The 21,260-nt window shown below is 36.0% G+C and overlaps 1 protein-coding gene across 10 annotated transcripts in view; it reads right to left on the reverse strand.

Moving 5' to 3' along the window:
• The window catches only part of VPS8 (VPS8 subunit of CORVET complex), a 302,528-nt gene that overhangs the window by 272,208 nt on the left and 9,060 nt on the right, over positions 1 to 21,260 (reverse strand). For 7 of the 10 annotated variants that reach the window (XM_025287196.3, XM_025287177.3, XM_025287181.3 and 4 more), the window contains 7 exons: positions 20,375 to 20,617; positions 19,506 to 19,574; positions 13,516 to 13,646; positions 7,968 to 8,061; positions 5,595 to 5,627; positions 4,581 to 4,635; positions 1,269 to 1,274 (listed from right to left, as the gene is read on the reverse strand). In XM_025287196.3, coding sequence (XP_025142981.3) covers positions 1,269 to 1,274; positions 4,581 to 4,635; positions 5,595 to 5,627; positions 7,968 to 8,061; positions 13,516 to 13,646; positions 19,506 to 19,574; positions 20,375 to 20,527 — 541 coding nt within the window. In that variant the 5' untranslated portion in view covers positions 20,528 to 20,617. Of the gene's footprint in view, positions 1 to 1,268; positions 1,275 to 4,580; positions 4,636 to 5,594; positions 5,628 to 7,451; positions 7,866 to 7,967; positions 8,062 to 13,515; positions 13,647 to 19,505; positions 19,575 to 20,374; positions 20,618 to 21,260 lie in introns of those variants that run through there. The other 3 variants (XM_025287185.3, XM_025287194.3, XM_044943988.2) reach the window with 3 other exon arrangements.

The raw sequence follows: 21,260 nt of genomic DNA on the forward strand, positions 1-21,260 counted from the left end.
TATCAATTAAGAGAACTCAAAGCCCAGATACCACAAAAAGCACATCTAAATTGACAGTGCAATGTATTACATCTATTTCTTTATTAGTATATCTTTCAAAATACACTTTACTTAGGGTTGATCCCAGCATATTCCAGGCTTAAGAGTAATGGACTAAGTAACAAAGAAAAGCCATAAATAACATATAAAGTCTACAATAGCCATAAAATCTAAATTTGAACATACTTCAAGAATTTCTGCTCTTTCCACATACCAAAATTAACCTAATGTTCTATTTCTTCACCCCTAATTTAACTATACCCTAAAGACCATCGAAGAAGGAAATACCTAGATCCTAGAAAGAATCAAAATCAAATTATATGCGTACAGCTCTACTTTTATCACCAGTATTCACCATTCTTCAATACTACTCCTTTGTGCACATTAAAATATTCTCTATGACCAAAGAAGAAGAAGAAAAGAGAGATTAGGAAACATTTTTCATCAATGATCATAAAACAGCAGAAGCACTTTATCTGACCACCATCTAACACATATAGAATTAAAGCTCTCCATTCCCTCTTTAACCTTACTGACTAAAGCCCAGGATACACTGACTCCCCACAGATAACTGGCTATTTTCTAGAATGCAGATGCTTAGAAAGAGTCAACTGTTTTCATTTCTAAATCTGTTCATGCCACTATAAATACTACTGCACTTAAAAAACGTTAAACAATATGTCAACTAATGAAATAGAGTGCAAAAGAGCAAGCTGCTGTTTCTATGACAGCTAAATGGATGTTTTAGAAAAACTTGGTAAAGATGAGTTGCTCTAAATAACTGTCATGAAGTAAGGTATGGACAAGATAACTGCAGAAAACTGGAAAGTTCTATGAAAATCTAAAATTTGGCACACCTCGAGTGATTCACAGGTACCCAAGCTTTTACCTCTTTTGTTTAATTAAAAGTACAAATTTTGCATGACCTATCATTGATGTAGCTTGTGCCAGAAAAGGATGCTGCAGACCTCCAACTGGCATAAAAAAACTCAGTTTTGGACTGTATCAAAAGATTAGGGGGAAATGAATATTTATTTTCTTTTAAAATAAAATATTGAAGGTATGCATATATTTGTAATTTTTAACAATTCTCTAACCAATTTCAATTAGCTGGTTCTTTTCAATAAGCATTTCATAACAGGGTGTCAACTGTAATTGATAACATTCTCCTTCAACAATAAAAAGGTCAAAAGAAAAAGAGTCACTCATGCACATCAAAATTACTATACCTTTTCCTTTGAATCCATGGAGAAAAGATCAAAAGAAAGAGAAAAGCAAGAAATCAGTTCAAAAGTTCAGAGAAAAGACAGGTAAGATTTCAAGAGTATAAGTGGTAAACTTTACTTATCTGTGAGAATGATACTAAATGTGATTAAATGATATGTCTAGCATTTATATTTAGGTACTGGTTATGGAAATAGAAAAAATTCATAATATCCAAATTTTAGCATAGTAAATCCAAGTCCATTAAATTTGATAAAACAATTTCAAAAAGATAATCCACTAAGGTATACTAACAACTCAAAAAATGAAAGACTAAAGGGCCTTAGGATAGGGATAGATCTCTAGTAAGAGTCAAATTTTTGAGATCCTATAATTAGGTAAGAACCAAGATATATAACAAATACCACATACCTTTACTTCCTTAAGAATAGAAATTTTACATCGTGCTTAAGAAACTTACAATCATTACTATTCTAATGACCCAGGCCTTCATTCCAAAGAGACTCTAATGGTATTTAAACAAGTTCTTCCTGCTGCACTTTTTCCTATGATCAACAAAGATGTTTAAAAGATCAGATTTAACCCAGACCTCAAATCTAGACACTTCTTAGCATTATTACTCTGCCATTTGTTCCTGACTTTCAAGCAAATTTTAATCCATTTGTTAAAACTCATTGTCCAGATATCTGATTCCTACAAAAATAATGAGTAAAATTTACTAACTGCATGATTAAAAATCCAAACCATAACTAGAATGTTATGATTCTTTCTCAAAATGCTCATTATGGCATACTTTCTTTTTCATGAGACTTTAATGAAAGATTACTCTTTCATCAAATCCACAAGAAAGTTGCTTGGGCCTATAAAAAATGAGAAAGCAGCCCCAAGGAAATTGAGACAGCAATGAAAGACACTGTACTCTTCTCCCCGTTAGCTTTTTATTTTAAAAGACTTCATTTTAATTTGTTGCAGTGAATTCTACATGGGTTTGATTATAAGCAGCCACATATTCTTAGAACCTTGGGGGGTAAGGAAGAGATATTAAAGCAGATAGAGTTGAGAGTGAGTACTGGTAAGGGGGAACAAAAATAAACAGTTCTGCCGATAGATAAACATATGCATTATAGTCTATCCTTGTTCATCTTAGTTCTTGCATTCTTTCCTTTTTGTATCTTGGAATTCGCCTCCATTTCTCTCAGAACAGGTGAACAACTTGGAGGACTGGAAATGTACTAATCTTGGGATTCAGTATCCTTTGATTCTGAATTTGGCTTTGTACATGTCACTTAACCTCTCTCCGGTTCTCAAACACCTCATATGTAAATAAGGTGACTAACTAAAAGTGCTTTCAATATTCTTTCCCAAAATTCCATCAATCTAATACCAACCCTGCCCTCATAGGAAAACAAGCATTCTTATACCTGATAGGAGAGCAAGTTGGTAAAACTTTCTAGGAGGCAGTTAGGCAATATACATCAGAAACATTTAAAATGTTCATACCCTGACATAAGCAAGTCCACTTTTAGGAATTTGTCTGAAAGAAGTAATCATGTGCACAAAAAATTGCAGTTACAAAGATGGTCATCACTCTATTTTTTTGTTTAGAAACAACCTAAATGTCTTATAGTAGAAAATGATTGATTAAATGATGAATCCATTTAACAGGATACATGTAGCCATTAAAAATGATGTTACACAAAAACAGACTCACACAGAAAACAAACTTATGGTTACTAAAGGAGAGGGATAGATTAATAGATACAAACCACTATATATAAAATAAACAACACAATCCTGTATATTACAGGGAACTATATTCAATATCCTGTAATAAACCACAATGGAAAAGAATATGAAAAAGAATATAAATGTGTGTGTATGTGGGTGGGCATGTGTATATATATATACACACACATGAACTGTATCACTTTGATGTATACCAGAAACTAACACAACACTGTAAATCAACCATACTTAAATTTAAAACAAAAAAGCTGATAAAACAGGAAAAAAGATACTACACATGATTTTAATAATTATATAGAAAAATGTTCATTATAATGAAAAAGCAGGTTACAAATTAACATGATCCAATTTGGGGGGTGCACATACGTATACACATATGTACAGGACAAAAGATTTCAAGGTCATATAGAAATGTTAGGAATTATTTCTGGATGGCAGATTTTGGTGTATCTTCAATTTTTTGCTCATCTAAATTTATTATGAACACATATTATGGAATAAGAGAAATAATTAAAGACTCAATTCTAAAGTTCTCTCTAAAGAATAGTATTTTTTGTTTCCATTCTTCTCATCCCCAGACAATAATTTGTATCCATCACCTTTGAAAAGACTAGATGTTAAAATCACATGATGAACAGGCTTCTGGTATAATGGAAAACTTGGAAGTCAAATTACTCAAAAACAAGGGAAAATTACTAGTTATTCACTCATGATAAAGATGCAAGGACCACAAAGATCATATTATGGTTCTGCTATTAAAGTGTTCCCAGGTATTCCATAAATAATATTCTGTAGCATCCTTAATAAAATACAGTGTCATTCGGAATTCCATTTGAGAGAGTTCCAAAAGCTTTAAAATCAGTGAGAACACTAAAAATGACAGGAAAACATTTTCTAGTAGTATTTAAACAGAACAAAATGTTTTGCTCATAGTTTGGGGGCAAAAGCAAAGAAATATGAAAATCAGAGTTATTTAGTCTCACGGAGGAAAAACAAATGAAAAAAAAACTTAGGATTATCACGTACTATAAAAATAAAACTAACGAAGTCCTCGTCTCAACCCCAAAAATAAAGTGATTATAGGCTAAAAAAACTTTCAGTTTAGAGGGATTTACAATGTAAATGAAAAAACCTTACTATCAGTTAAGAGTTACTGAAAATTACTGAGTAAGCCTGGAAATCTTTCCCTGAAGATATTTTCAAATACTTTCTACTCAGATATGATTTAGAATAAAAAAATTATCACCACCACAAACCAGAGGCAGACAAAATGACAAACCCTGTCGCTCTCAACTTTACATTCTTTTTGTCTAGGTCTGCAGAGAGTCAAATGGTGTATGATATGATATGATAGCTTATAAATTCATAAAGAAGAAAATAAACTTGCAATGAGCAACAAAATGAAGCTGAGTCAAGCACTTTTTAACTATAAAAATGCTGACTGCTACTCTTCAAGTTTTTCTGGCATTTTTCAGAAAAATAAAGTTTACTATAAAAACTGTGATTAAGAGACATTATCTTTTAAAAAACTCAAATACTTAATATTTAAAATAAGCAGCTAGAAAATTTACCAAATATTAAGGCCAATCCATGAGATGTACCCACTGCTATCAAACTGGATACTGCCTGAGAACAAAAGAGAAGATTATATTTTAAAACATTATATCAAGGATCTTGAAATAATCAGAATTAAATTTGTTGGTCTTCTTTCCTCTAGACACCAGATAACACACCAACTATTATAAATAAGGAGAATTTCATCTAGGAGGCAAAATGCAAGATAAAACTCAGAACATCTTATTTCTTGGCATCCCTCTATTTACTCTAAGGGTAACAATACTAAAATATCATATGTTCAACATTATAGGCAAAAACATGCCACTTAACTTCCTCTAAAGCAATTTAAAATAAAAAAAAGTTCAAGAGTCCAGACAAAGTAAAGGCACTTATGCTACCCAACCAAGAGCCTCCTATGAGGTGTGGGAAAAGAATGGGAAAGACCTTCCCCAGCTCATTCACAAGAGCCAAAAGGCGCCAGAAATACTCAAAACTCAGCCCACTTCCCTCACCAATTGACTGACTAATAAGAGAGCTACAGGAGGCAGCTGGAAATAGTTGAAAATAGAAAAGAGGGCACTAGTGTGCTTTCAATATCCCCCAGTTCTCTATAATCACCCCCACAGATTTACTATTTGGCAAGCTTGGCAATGGAGTTCAGAGCTGTTAAATGTACTATTTACCACAAAGTGATTTTACCGAACACTGTTTCCACTCCCTATAACCAAAAGGAGGTCAAGTCACAGAAGGAGCAAAGGTACTTGGGCAGGATAGTACCACATAAAATAAATCTGGAAATGGGCTAATCAGTATCCATTATATGCATCTCAAAAAACAAAACTGAAGAGTAACAATACACTAGAAAGAGAATATTCAACACGACTAAATTTTAAATGATTACTGGCAGTAAATAACATATGAATTTATTCTCGTAAAATGTATGTAATAACTGAGTATCAGAAGAATAAATCTAAGAAAACCTGGTAATAGAAAGCTTACCTTTAAAAGATTATTTAAACTATACTTACAATTGCTGTAGGCAAGCCAGCATCTACTTTGTCCTAAATAAAATTTAAAAAAAAAGTATTTGAAAAGATATTTCCACTTTTAAACAAAAAAATGGTATAAGGCCCTCTCTTTACATATATAATTCAGACAAGAAGGGGAACCACCACTTTTGCCCCCAACTACAGAATTTTAGCACTGATGTTACAGCTTAGGATAATGACTCTCAAAAGTCAAGGAGCATCAGAATCACCTGGAGTATCTGTTAAAATGCAGATCCCTAGCTACACTGCTAGAACTAGATTCCAAGTCAGTAGGTCTGGGATAGTGCCCAGGAATCTGCTTTTTCTTAGGAAATTTTTATGCAATGGACACATTTTACAAAATCACTATCTTAAGGTATCTCCATTATCTTAGGTGATCATAAAATGATAAATACACTTTAAAGTTAATTTGAGTCAATTTTAAATATAATCCCACGTCATATTACTTTGAGGAGGATTCCAAAACAACAAAGTTCACAACTCCAAAAGTTTCATCTCTCCTAAGTGTTCTCCAGGCATAGACTACAAGGCTATGATGGTCAACACCACAAGAAGCCCTAATAACATCACTATCCACAGGGCTGAAGGCATTACTAAACAGCCATTCAGAGGAGATACCCCAAAATATAACTAGCTTTACATGTTAATAAACCAACCATCACAGAAAAGCATACAATTTAAATTGAGCTGGTAATCCAAAATTAGAAAAACAAAGTATGAAGACTGTCACAAGAAAAGCAGTTTTCATTTTAACATACCAAAGGAGCTCAGCCATGGCAATGAAATAAGAGCAGAATGCAAACACTCTGGGATTTATTAGAATTTTTCCCTCCTCTTCAAGAGAAAAGAGAAACCCTTTTAAATAACAGATTTATCTAATCATTGTTCAATGTCTGAGTTTTAGTTCAGTCTCCATTATTCAAAATATTTTTAAAACTGCACAGGTGGGTCAAATGACTGTTCTGGTTCATCTTGATTTTGAAAGGAATGAATTTCATCACCTACATAAGGATTAAATTCAGAAAACGTCATGGAAATGTAATCCTCAACAGGTGGTTCCCATTCTAGCAAATATGAGTTACTCTCCACCTAAAAGAGGAAGGACAATTGCCCAGGTTTCCCCCATTGCTTGCCTATCTCTCTATTTAAATTGACTTTATGATATATGAGCTGGGCCGGGGTATACCAAATGCCCACAGAGAACACTTTTTCCTTTTTTGTTGTTTTTGGGGTTTTTTTGTTTGTTTGTTCTGGTTTTTTTGCGTGGGGGTGGAGGGGTGGTCTGTAATAAGAGCTTTCACTGATAAACCTAAAAATTACAATGTGGCTATGGTGTCATGATCCACTTCTCTATCAATCTCTTACCGTCATAAAAAATAAAACTTTGTCCAAACTGAATATGCAAAACACTAATTAAACTCCATGAAAAGAACATAAAAACATATCAAAGTTCCTGGGATATGAATCACGATTCATATCAACATCATTATTATTACTATTACTTATATAATCTATATATTGAATTCAGAAAACCAAAACCGAAAGACTACGTAAAACTATAAGCCTTGAGGCCAAAGGAAAATTTGATAAACATACCAGAATCAGCATCTATTGTCTTAATGGACTATTAAATATTTTTGTACTAATCCAGTGCTCCAAACCATTTTCAAAACAGACACAGATACTCTGTTCCAGCCATTACACACTGGCCACTTTCACCAATACCACCCCCATTTCACAACAAAAGCAGCACTCGACTTGGAGCCAAAAACCCCTAATTTTGAGTAATTGCTCTGCTATCTCCTAACCCAATGATGTAAGACAAGTTAATATCACCTCTGAGTCTGTCTTCTCATTTGTAAAATAGGATACGGCTTTCCCTACTTTCAAAGTTGTAAGAGTATATGAAATAAGGTACATGAAAAGACTTTTGTGAATTATAAAAACATCACTCAGTTGTAAAAGATTCTGATCAATCATTCCTCCATATGAAAACACTAAAAGAAAAAAAAAAATCGCTCTACCTCAACCAAATACACAAGATGGCAACTAAACTGAAAAGGAATTTAAAGAAAAGGCAGATAGTGTTCCTTTTAGGCTTGCTGCCATATTTCATTTAGGCACACCCGAGACTCCGGGCAGACCTTTATTTCATGGCTGCACTAATTTCTATGTCAAGATGTGTAGCTATGTCTTATGAGTCAAAAATAATCACACAAAACCCATGAAAGCCAGATTCTGTTTTTCTTAAGCCTCGGGCCAAGAGAAGTGCTGTGCTTTGTTTTATGCTCATTCCTGCTTCACTATGCCATTGCAGGTTATAAAGCTGGGGGAAGAGAACAAAATACTTACAGCTGCAGACACTATCTGGGCAGAAATTCCCTTCAAAAGTGAATGTCGCATAACTGATCCATGGAGTGAAAAAGAATCAGGTAATTTCTTCTTTCTTTAAGGAGAAAAAGGAAAACGTTTAAGAACAGAAAATAAAAACTGAAAAGGCAAGGTCTTTAAAGCTTTGAAAGAAGAAAAAGTAAATAAAAACAAGAAAAGCAGAAAGCAATACTGTATTAATTTGTTAGCTCTGTTTTCTGAAGAGGTATAAAGTCTAACAGTCTCGCAAATCTAATACAGTTATGTTAAGTTTAAAAATAAAATAAAATTAAAAAAATAAAAATAAAAAAAAAAATAAAAATGCTTCCCACAAAGCAAAAAAAAAAAAAATAATAAAATAATAAAATAAAATGTTATACTAAATTCACTCTGAACCTCAGAGAAGCACAGCAGGAAAATGAATAAAGCCACCATCTCTTCTTCACAGATTCAACCTATTCCTTGCTCACCTTAATAACGACAGCGAAAGGCTCTGCTACTCATCAGAAGGTCGCCTATAGAGAAGCCCTGCTTACAGGTTTACATCACCTCTACCTGCCTTCCACCTTTGCAACCATTCTTGCCCTATTGTTGTCTGTAACGACCCTCTCATTCTCCCAACCAACTGCCTCAAATTTCCAACTCATTACTCATTCTCTGATGCTCCTACTAACAGCTCCTTTCACTTACCCTACTCATCACTGTACAAAAAATACTTCTTTAAGCTTTTACCAAACACTGAACACCTACTCCCACCTGGCTTTCATGACTAAAAGTATGTTCTGGGGATACAAATATAAAAAGCTCCAAGTTCCCACTCTCGAGGATCTCATATCCTAGCTAGAGGGACTAATGAGTAACTCACTCAAATTAACGGATAAATGTTAGAAAAGAAAAATGAAAATAGCATGATAGAAACAAAATAAAGACTTTAATCCTGTTTATTAAGGGGATATCAGGGACAGCTATAGAAAAGAGAAGACATCTGATCTGGCCTTGATGGATAACTAGGAGTCTGTCAGACAAAAAAAAAGCACAAGCAAAAATATGAAGATGTAATGGTGTACAGTGTGTGTGGGGAGTGTGAGTACACAAGAGGCATGGGCCAGGAGGCAGACGTGGAAGTGCTCTGCATTTACGTCAAAATAGTAAGCAGGCTTCAGACTGACACTATGCAACGCAGTTCGGGCATTACTATGTGGGCAAAAAGATGACACCACAGCTTTTAAGCAGGTAAATGACCAAACCATCAAAAACACTTAAGTATTGTGATTCCATACAAATTTCAGGACTGCTTTTCTGTGAAAAATGTCACTGAGATTCTGATAGGGACTGACCCAAATCTATACATAGGCAGGGGTAGTATGAACATTTTAATTAATCCATGAACATGGAAAGCTTTCCATCCATTTGTCTTCTTTAATTTACCAATGTCTTTACCTTTGAATGTACAACTCTTTCACCTCCTTGTTCCTAAATGTCTTCCTAACTACTTCATTGCTTTTGATGCTGCTGTAAATGTGATTTTTATTATTTTTTATATATTTCATTGTCAGTTTAGAGAAACACAACTGATCTCTATCAGCCAAAGTAATCTTAAGAAAAAAGTACAAAGCTGGAGGCATCACACCTTCTGATTTCAAACTATATTATAAGCTACAGTAACCAAAACAGTATGGTACTAACATTAAAAAAGACAAAGATCAATGACCAGAATAGAGAGCACAGAAATAACCACTTGCATATATAGTCAACTAACATTTGACAAAGGAGCCAAGAACACTCAATGAGGACAGAGAATATTCTTTTCAACAAATGGTGCTAGGAAAACTGGGTAATCACATGCAGAAGAAGGAAATCATCCCTCTGTCTTATACCACTCACAAAGATTAAATGGATTAAAGACTTAAACATAAGACTTCAAAACACAAAACTCCTAGGAAAAAGCAAACAGAAAAGCCCCTGACGGTAGTACTGGCATAGATTTTTTTAGTTATGTACGACACCAACAGCACAAGCAACAAAAGTGGATATACATATGATATATATAAGTATATATAAATAAATAGGACTATATCAAACTAAAAAGCCTCTGCACAGCTAAAGAAGCAATCAAAACATAAAAGGCAACTATGGAACAGGGAAAAATATCTGCAAACCCTTAACCCCATACCCATAATTAACCAATATATAAAAAGAACTCATACCTCGGGAGCAAAAAAACCAACGGGCAGAGGACTTAAATAGGTATTTTTCCAAGGAAGACATACAGATGGCGAATAGGTCCATGAAAAGGTGCTCAACATCACTAATTTTCAGGGAAATGCAAATGAAAACCACAATGAGATACCACCTCATACCCATTAGTATGGCTATTCTCAAAACAACAAAAGATAAGTGTTGGTGGGGATCCAAATAAAAAGGAATCCCTGGCTACTGTTGGTAGGGATGTAAATGGTGCAGCCACTATGGAAAATAGCATGGAGGTCCCTCAAAAAATTAAAAATAGAACTACCATGTGATCCAGCAATCCCACTTCTGGGTTGTATACCCAAAAGAAACAAAATCACTACCTTTTAAAAAGCAACTCATAGAAACAGAGACTAGAATAGTGATATCCAGGGCCTGGGGGAAATACAGAGATTCTAGTCAAAGGATATAGACTTACAGTTTTTAGATGAATAAGTTCTGGAGATCTAACGTACAGGGTGATGACTATCGTTAACAACACTGGTTATATACTTGAAAGTTACTAAGAAAGTAGATCTTAGATTTTCTGACTCCAGAAAAAAATTGTAATTATGTGAGGTGATAAAGGTGTTAAGTAACCTTTCTGTGCTAATCATTTCATAATATACATATATCAAAGAATCTATATACATTAAATCTACACAGTACTGTATGTCAATTATATCTCAATAAAGCAGAACAAAGTTTAGTTGTAGAAGAAACTGACAAACAAGTTAATATACCCAGCCATGGCCCCTATTTCACAAGAGTTGACAACCTAAAGAACACAGCCCTGATACAGGCAAAATTTAAGAAGTTGAAGAAAAATACACCGACAAGTTATCAACATTAAAGTTACACATGAATTCAATAAAACATTTACATTATGCTTCCTCCACTTCTCTTTCCTTTTCATGTGCTCTCCAAGAATGTGGAAGGTGAAAGCAGCCAAAATGAAGCTATTTAGGGTTAGAAGTCCTTTTCCCAAATCTTAATCATCTTTGCAACTCTCCTCTGAACCCATTCCAAGGGAATGAAGAAATGCTGGAGCTGTCCTTAGACGGCAGGAGGAAGGTGGTGGAGGAAGGAGTGGAGGGAACAGAAAGCTGGTGAGGTGATTCCCACCACCTTTCCCACACATCTCCACATTTCCACCATGGACACTGCTCCAGGTCTGATGTGTGCGCCCTCTAAAGGCTCTCCTGCTTCTGGGACTCCCTGGCTATATTTAGCTTCCTACTGGGGGCTTCCCAGGTGTGGCTAGTGGTAAAGCACCTGCCTGCCAATACAGGAGATGATCCCTGAGTCAGGAAAGATCCCTGGAGTAGGAAATGGCATGGCACTCCAGTATTCTTCCCTGAAAATTCCATGGACAGAGGAGCCTGGTGGGCTCCAGTCCATGGGGCTGCAAAGAGTTGGACACAACTGAGTGACTGAGCACACACCCTGGAAGTGCAGAAGACTGACAGAGTATCCACCTTCTTATGCTCTCCTCTCAACAGTATCAAAATCTTCAGGGTCTAACAAGCATTTTATTTCCACCTAAGTGCAATGGCACCCCACTCCAGTACTCCTGCCTGGAAAATCCCATGGATGGAGGAGCCTGGTGGGCTGCAGTCCATGGAGTAGCTACGAGTCGGACACGACTGAGCGACCTCACTTTCACTTTTCACTTTCACGCATTGGAGAAGGAAATGGCAACCCACTCCAGTGTTCTTGCCTGGAGAATCCCAGGGACGGGGGAGCCTGGTGGGCTGCCGTCTATGGGGTCGAACAGAGTCGGACACGACTGAAGTGACTTAGCAGCAGCAGCAGCAGCAAGTGGCCTTCTACTTTCCATGCAGGGCTTCAGCAGACCATATTATATACAAGTGTGATTTAAACGAATACTTACCAGAGAGCCAGAAATAAACCCATATACCTACAGTCAATTAATCTTCGACAAAGAAGGCAAGAATATAAAATGAGGGAAAAAAAGTCTCTTCAGCTTAGTGGTGCTGGAAAAGTTGAACAGACGTATATAAAGCAATAAAGGTAGAACACACCTTTTCATCATGCACAAAAATAAACTCGAAATGGCTTAAAGACTTAAACATAAGCCATGACACCATAAAACTCCTAGAAGAGAACATAGGCAGAACATTCTATGGCATAAATCATACCAATGTTTTCTTTGGTCAGTCTCCCAAGGCAAAAGAAATAAAAACAAAAATAAACAAATGGGACATAATCAAATGTACAAGCTTTCTGTAGAGGAAAGGAAACCTTAAACAAAATGAAAAGACAACCTACAGAATGGGAGAAAATATTGGCAAACGATACACCCAACAAGGGTTTAATTTCCAAAACATATAAACAGCTCATACAACTCAACAACAAGAAAAACCAATCGAAAAATGGACAGAAAACCTTAACAGACATTTCTCCAAAGACATACAGATGGCCAATAAACACATGAAAAGAGGCTCAACATCACTATTAGAGAAATGGAAACCAAAACCACAATGAGGTACTACCTCACACCAGTCATTAAAAAGTCAGAATGGCCATCATTAAAAAGTCTACTAGTGTTGGAGAGAGTATAGAGAGCAGAGAATGCTCCTACACTGTTACTGGGAATGAAAGCTGGTACAGCCACTGTGGAAAACAGTAGGAAGGTTCCTCAGAAAACTAAAAATAGAATTATCATATGATCCAGCAATCCCATTTTGGGGCATATAGCCAGACAAAACTATAATTCAAAAAGACACACGCACCCCTATGTTCATAGCAGCAGTACTCACAAGACCCAAGACATGGAAACAACCTAAATGTCCACTGACAGATGAATGGACAAAGACGTGGTACCTATACACACTGGAAGACTACTCAGTCATTAAAAAAAAAGAAAGAATGCCATTTGCAGCAACATGGATGCAACCAGAGATTATCATACCAAGTGAATTAAGTCAGAGAAAGAAAGACAAATGCCAATATGATATCACCTTTATGTGGCATCTAAAATATGGCACAAATGAATCTATGAAACAGAAAGAGACTCACAGACAAACAGATGTGTGGTTGCCAAGGGGGTGGATGGGTTGGGGAGGGACGGACTGGGAGAATTACATGAAGAATGGATAAACAACAAGGTCCTACTGTATAGCACAGGGAACTACATTCAATATCCTGGGATACTGGAAAAGAATATGAAAAAGAATGTATATATATGTATAACTTAGTCACTCCTGCTATACAGCAGAAATCAACACAACTCTGTATATCAACTATACTTCAACTTTTTAAAAAAAAGAATACTTACCTTTTTAAGTTGGTCCTGTCACCACTATCTGAGCTTGCCACAGATGAAGTATCATAAGAGTGAGAATCAACAGTATCAATGTTTAACAATGTAGGATCTTCAAGAACAAAAGATTCATCTTCATCATCAGTCTAAATTAGAAGAACATGGATACATTAATTCAAAAGTCCAAATACTCTCTAAGTCAAACAGGCATTAATGGGTTTCTCCAAAATAAACATATGCTTTCGCTGTTTTTCACCCCTTTTCCGTGCATTGCTATTGACCAGAGAGGCACAGTACAGAATTAAATTTCAACTCTAGATATCTCTCCCTACTTTTTTCACTCCAAAAAATTATTTCCCGTAGCTGAAAGAAGTAGGAGCAGTTATACAGATTATATTTTTAGTTGCCAAATATGTCTTCATATTCAAACCTGTCTAGGTGCTTTACTAGTTAACTAACAGCCAACAGCTGATTGAAGAAAATAAATACCACCTGACTATAAACAGCATGCCTTAATAAACATGACAAACAGAAGAAAGGCATTCTGGGTTGGAAACAGCATGTGCAAACAGTGATTTCATAATATGGATTGTGCCAATGAAAAAGGAAGTAGTCTAAGATGAGCAGAGTATACAAGTAGGAGTTGGAGATGATCCTAGAAACATAAGCTGGGACCCACATCGTAAAAACCTTTATATTTCATTAAGCTAGGTGACAGGAGGTCCCACATTCACCACTGTATTCCTAGTGCCTAGTACAATGCCGGACACATAATCAGTACTCATTTACTTAATAAATTAATGTACTGCATACCGCAGGCAGCTGGAAGACAAGGAGATCTCTAAGAATTCGACACATGATGAGAATCATGTTTAAGAAGATAAATGGGGTAGAATGAAGATGAATGAGAGTAGAGGGGAAGACTGGGGCAGGGAGACTAGTAAGAACCAGGAAGAAGGCTACTGCAATTTCAAGGAAAGAGAGAAGAGTTCAGTCTAGGAATGCAGCTGAAGGGGTCAAGAGAAGGAATAAGGAGACATTACTGAGGTAAAATTAAAGATTCCTGCTTACCATTTAAACAGTGTTTTGCGGGGGGCAGAGGGGGTTAAGTTTAAGAAAGAAGTCAAAAAAGATTCCAAGGATTCTAGCTAGAGCAACTAGGCAAAAGGTAATACCGCTAATTGAGATAAGAATTATCTCAGCAGATAAAGCAAAATGAGTCTAGCTTCAAACAAGCTGATTCTAGGCAGCAGACACTAGAGAAAAAAGTTCTGATCACACCTTCGGTTTCAGCTGGACTACCTTCTCCCTTATTTCTATCCATGTTCTTAAGACAGCAGTCCACACTTCACTTTCTCGACCCATTACTGGCTACTGAGTACTACTCTTGAAGTTACCAGTCAAATCTGCCAGCCTATTTTCCTTTAGCATGCTACTGCCCCATATGCATCAAGTAATACCACTGGCTAAGCCTCACTCCTAGAAATTTTCTCTTCCCTTAGTTTCCAATACATCTATTTACTGTTCCTTCAACTTATGTGGCCTCTTCTATTAGTCATGTTCTCTACTTTCTCTTCAGCCCAACCTTTGAGTGATTTTGTTCCCCAGGATTATATTCTTGGCTCTTGGCTCTTCCTACTTCACAAACTTTCTGTATGAACTAGCTAATCCACACCTACAGCTTCAAATACCATGACATGCTCAGGACTCCAAAATCTGTATCTTTAGTACCAACATTTCTCTTGAGGTTTAGGCCACATTTCCAACTGTTTTTCAGATATCTCCACATACACATGAGTGCTAAGAACAGGATGAAGGCTTGCAAGGAGTTACTGTGCTACTTGAGAGCTGTGCAAGAATGGAAGGACCGCCCTAGGGAAAGGGAACGGAAACAACTCATAAATGAAATGCAGAACCAAGGTCTTAAGCAAGAGAGTCAGCCAGAATCTTATTTGATTTTCTTAAGCAGCCCAGGGATATAATTAAAGAAAATAGATTAGCTAAATTAAGCCAGGGTTGAGGGCTTACGAGATTAAGTGGGGGGGAAAAATGAAGAAGATAATTAAGGGTATCAGTGAGGCTGAATTTAAAATTACTAGCTTCACGATGTGTGCTGTGCTTAGTCGCTCAGTTGTGTCCAACTCTTTGAGACCCCATGGACTGCAGCCCACCAGGCTCCTCTGTCCATGGAGATTTTCCAGGCAAGAATATTGGAGTGGGTTGCCATGCCCTCCTCCAGGGGATCTTCCTGATCTAGGAATCAAACCAGGGTATCTTGCATTGCAGGTGGATTCTTTACCAACTGAGCCACCACGGAAGCTACACGGTTGAGATATCAATTCTCACAAACTGATGTGTAGAATCTACACAATCCTATCAAATTTCACGTGGTATATGTGTGTGTAAACCAATAAAGTAATTCTAAAACTTATGTAGAAATGCAAAAGACTAAGAATAATCAAGGCAATCTTAACAACAAAGCTGGAAGATTTGAACCTACTAGATATCAAGACCTATTACAAAGGTTCAAACAGACTGTGATATTGGGGCAAGTACAGAAAGACCAATGAAACCACACCCACCATTTATGATCACCTGATTTAAAACAAAAAGTGACACCACAGAAAATGGTGCTCAGTAAGTGCTGCTGCCTCATACCTCACACCATCACACACACAAATTTTACATGAACTGCGGATCTAATGTAAAAGGTAGAACAATAAAGATTTTAAAATAAGATAGCATCAACATAACCTTGAAATTTGCAAAATTTTCTTCAATAGGATGCAGCAAAAAGCTACCAAAATGGAAAAACTTAGTATGCTGAACTACTGCTAAGAACTTCTGCTCATCGAAAGAAACCATTAACTGAGGGAAAAAGTAACCCACAGAACAGAAGATATTTGCAATACATACATGTAATAGATTAAAGCTTATATATATCACATATAAAGAACTCCTAAAAATACTTTAAAAATCAACTCAACAGAAAAAGGGCAAAAGACATGAAAAAGCAATTCACAAAAGAGATATCCAAAAGGCTACAACATATGCCAAGGAACACAATTTCATCAATCTTCAGGGAAATTCAGATTAAAACTCAGATGGGATGCTACTACACACCTATTAGGTATGAATGGTTAAAGTGAAAAAGAGAAAAATTAAAAAGTTGATGAAGATATGGGAACCATATCTTCATATATGATATACACATATAACCATATATATGATATGGTAATATACATGATAATATCATATATAACCATATAAGGTTATTTATATAACCATATCCATATATTGCTGCAGAAAGCATACACTGTCACAACCACTTTGAGAAACCTGTGGCAGTATCTACAAAGCTGACCATGCCCATATCTGATGACGCAGCGACTCTACTCTGAGGTCCATACCCAGAAGAAATGTGTGTGTGTACACGTGTGTGTAGGTACCTGAAGACAGGAATAAGAGTATTTACAGCAGCACTTGTCAAAGTGGCCAGAAACTGGATATTATACAACTGCCCATAAACAGTAGAATGAATAAAAAAATGCTATGTATTTTACACAGCAAAGGGAATGGATGAATAACTACATGCAGGAAAATACAAATGAATCTAAAAACACAATATTAAGGGAAATAAGTCAGACACACAAAAGCATATATTGTATAATTCCATTTTCAAAGCCAGAAAGCCAATCAATGCTGGTAGAAGTCAGGATGGTGATTATCCTGGGTTCGATACTAAAGGAGCACAAGAGGAGTTTCTGGGGTGCTAGCAATGCTTTATTTCTTCAGATGGACTCCAGTTACACGAAGAATTCTGTTTGTGAAAATTCACCAAGCTGTACACTTATGACCTGAGTAAATTTTCTTTATGTATGTGATATCTCCATTAAAAGTTCCAAAGAAATATCCAGCTGCATGAGCCAACAGTGGATTTGAAGTCAGGGCTACTCTCAAACACTGGGGACTAAACAGGATCAACAGACTTGGTCCTAAGGAGGTCAAAGAGGAGGTTTAATGGAAGGAAGAGAATGTACGATGGGGGAGGATTATTATTAGAGAACGGAATTTCAAGATTAAAAACCTCAGATTAAAAACCTTAATCAAAACCTCAGTTTCAAAGGATGCCAAGGCCTAGTAACATTATTTCATGACCTAAGTTCTGAGATTTAGCATGTCTCAGTAATCTCTAACTTTCTGTAAAATAGATGACCACTTCTTCCCAGCATCTCTTCAGGTTTAATTATGAATTTTATAGGATATATATACCCACATATCCTGGAGCAAGTGCTTATTTACATTTTCTACTTTTGTCCCTTTTCCTTCTTAAAATCACTCTTCAATACTTCTTCCCTTTTTAGTCTTCATAATGTTCTACAATTTAAATTATTTTTATTTTCACTTGTCCACCTGTTGCGCTCCCTGGTGGTATGACAGCCAGCCAATTTCCAGTCCTATTTTTCTCTCAAAATCAGAGACAATCACATAGCACTTCATAATCGCAGTATTTAACACTGTGACCCAAATGCACAAGGCACCCAAATTAGTGAGGAAGATAACAGTATCATCCTCTCAGTTAACCACTAATGATTACTATACTTACTGATACTAGTAGGTATGTAAATTCTGCAAAGATAGTTTTCCTACATTATAAACTACAGCCTCATTCATAAGAGCATTACTTTGACATTATGGTACAAAGATGTACAAACAGGGCTTTGTACACATCCTTTAAGACTATTTTTAGTTCTCACTTTGTAATTGAAATAATTATGTGATTAACATCATGTTATGAAAACTGACAAATTAATCTCTTCATCTCTAAATGAAAGATTTCCTATTAGAAAGCAATAAATAAATATGACTTTAACAGGACAGTCTCTCATTAACCAAAGCCTTCTTGGTCAAAATTATAAATGCTCAAGTCTTCTTAATACAGATCAAGCATAACATTTAAAAATATATTCAAAGAAACAGCAATATCAAGCTGATATTTTAAAAGAATAAAAGATGTAATTCATAGAGAAAGTAGTTTGCATCCTATATAGTACTGCCTATAAACCTAAAAGTATAGATAAAGAAGTAATAAAGGGGCGAGAGCCAAAAAAAAAAAAAGCAAACCAGGGCCCAACCCCACCTATGGGGCCAGTGAGCATTTCTGTTGAGGAATCTTTGCATCATCTTTTACAAAACATAACTATGGATCTGAAACAGATTTTTAAAAATCTTTCTTAAATTAGGAGCTAAAACTTCCAATGGGAGTCTTAAGCAAGTTGTTAAAAGATCAAGAAGACTGAGTTGAAGAATTGTCAGCAGATGCAGGGTACAAAAAAGCCAGCACACTTCATCAACATGTACTTCCAAAGAGCTCCTTTGTAAAGCCTTTATGATCTGCTAATTCAGAAAGCAACATCATTTCAGAGCTCTGAGAAAATTTTTAATCAAGATGGTATTCACAAGATAAACTATGGCGGCTTCATTTTCTTTATATAGAAGGGTGATGAAGTGCATTACAAGGCTGCGGATACTCTTTTGTATCTCCTGAGGACGAGCTATTTGAATATCACTGGTAGAGATGACATTATCAAAACGTAATACAAATCTCAAAAGTGTCATGAATTTAGTATTTCAACTCACTTAATAAAACATTTCTTTAGTCGGTCCAAGTATGAGGTATTGTCATGGGCACAGAGATGAACAAGACATGGCTTCTGCCCCTGAAAAGCTCACAATCTAGAACTTTCTGCAATAATGGAAATACTCTTGGCATCTATGCTGTCCACTACAATAGCCACTAGCCACGTGTGACATGTGATTACTTGAAGTGTGCCTTGTACAACTGAGCAAATGGATTTTTAATTTTTCTTTACCTGTAATCAGTTTAAATTGCCACATGTGACTGTTGGCTCCCTTACTAGACAATGCAGATCTGGAAACATACACTATAACCCGGAAGTATTCAAATCAACGTGATAAAACAGCGACTGTTAATATATACCTACTTCATTTAGTATGCTTTCCAGTGTTGGAGGAGTATCAACCTGAGGAATATCGAACTCCTTATCATCAATCTAAATAGAGAAAAGAAATTAATACTCACATAATAATGCTTTCCCTCTTATAATTGGGAGGGTGTTTTAATTGATTAGAACCATTATCCATTAGAAGACAAACAGACCACCAAACTCTTCTCACAGAAACCCAACTCAATAATTCATGATATTAAGGGTTAGGTCAAACAACTACAGAACTGTTTCCTTTTCTATCCACATATTCAGAGTTTATCAAGGACAAATATGCACTGATGGCAACATCCTAACAATCCTTTCCAGAAAGCTTCTGTTGAAGGGCTTTGGCATCTGCTTTCTTAAACAAAACAGCATTTCTTACAACAAACCCTAAACTTCTAAGTCATAAGAGATATACAAAGGTCTGACACTGAATTTCCTAATTATTTCATAAATTATGGTGGTGGATGATTAGGTCAAACAACTTGTTATTAAATATTCATATCGTCACAAAAACCTACTGATATCAGATCAATGAGAAAAAAAAAAATCACTGCACAAGAATTCTAAGTCTACCACTAGTACTATGATAGAGATATCATTTAACATAGCTGCACTTCAGTTTCTTCCCCTGTAAAAACGGAGTATCAGAGCGTTGTGAAGCTCAAATGAGAAGATGTATTCGAGTGTTTTATAAACTATAATCAGCTATAGAAATGAAGAGTAGTATTATTTCATAAAAGTGTATATAGATGCCTATTAATCTATGCAAAAATGATGAAATTAGAGTCTTTGAATGATAAAGTGCACTCTAAGCAACATTTTGGTTAAACATCATCACTTGACAAAAGCTGAATTTTTACCAGATCATTTCTGAACTCCAGTTCCTTGTCCAGATCTATATAAGAGAATTTTGAAAGTGAAGCTTCTAGACTGAAAGACTTGTTCAGTTCCTCATCAGTAGTCTTGGCACAGAGGCTTTGTTCCACATTTTCATGGTCTGGTTCATTTTCCATGTTTACTTTTAATAACTGTATTCAGTCAATCCAAGCAAGTTTTTGTTTTGTTTTTTTGGCCTCAGATCATGATGAACTGATGATGATCTCCTTTCAAAAAAGAAAAAATATATTACTTAGATATCCTCAAATGGACATACCAAAGACTTACTGGGTCAGACTTTTGTGGAAACTGATTTCACTCAATCATCTGATTATAGACAAAGAGAAATCAATCCTAGGGTACGAGCTATGATATGGGGGGAGGGTTTTTATGGGAGCACAAAGGAGGAATATCTGACTTAGGAGTCTGGGAAGTGGCCCACCACCCCAAGTCCTAAACCTGGTGACAGTGATGACATAGGACAAGCTCAACCACTAGACCTGGTACCAACCAGATTTATGTACCTAAGAACAAGAGGGTAACTGGTGCCAAAATCTGTAGTTAACCCCTTCTTCACATTCCCAAACCTGAGCAGATCTCCAGTTCTCCATGAAGATAAGCATATAGACCAGTTTCGTCATCAGCATCCAGACAGGGCCAGAGACCTCCAAGGGAAACTTAGTGTAGACACAGAGGGCCCACAATGGGCAGCAAGTCACTTAATAGGACACCAGCAAGTCTAAAGGTTCTGATCTATTAGAGGAGACGACACTGACGCCAGTGTAAAATAATGCCACGGCTGACTAGAGATTTCTAGAAAGAAGGCTAGATAAGGGAAGGCAGAGACAGTAAAGAAAAAGAAATGTATGC

Source organism: Bubalus bubalis, chromosome 1 (assembly GCF_019923935.1).
Source record: "Bubalus bubalis isolate 160015118507 breed Murrah chromosome 1, NDDB_SH_1, whole genome shotgun sequence".
In the NCBI taxonomy this organism is placed as follows: domain Eukaryota; kingdom Metazoa; phylum Chordata; class Mammalia; order Artiodactyla; family Bovidae; genus Bubalus; species Bubalus bubalis.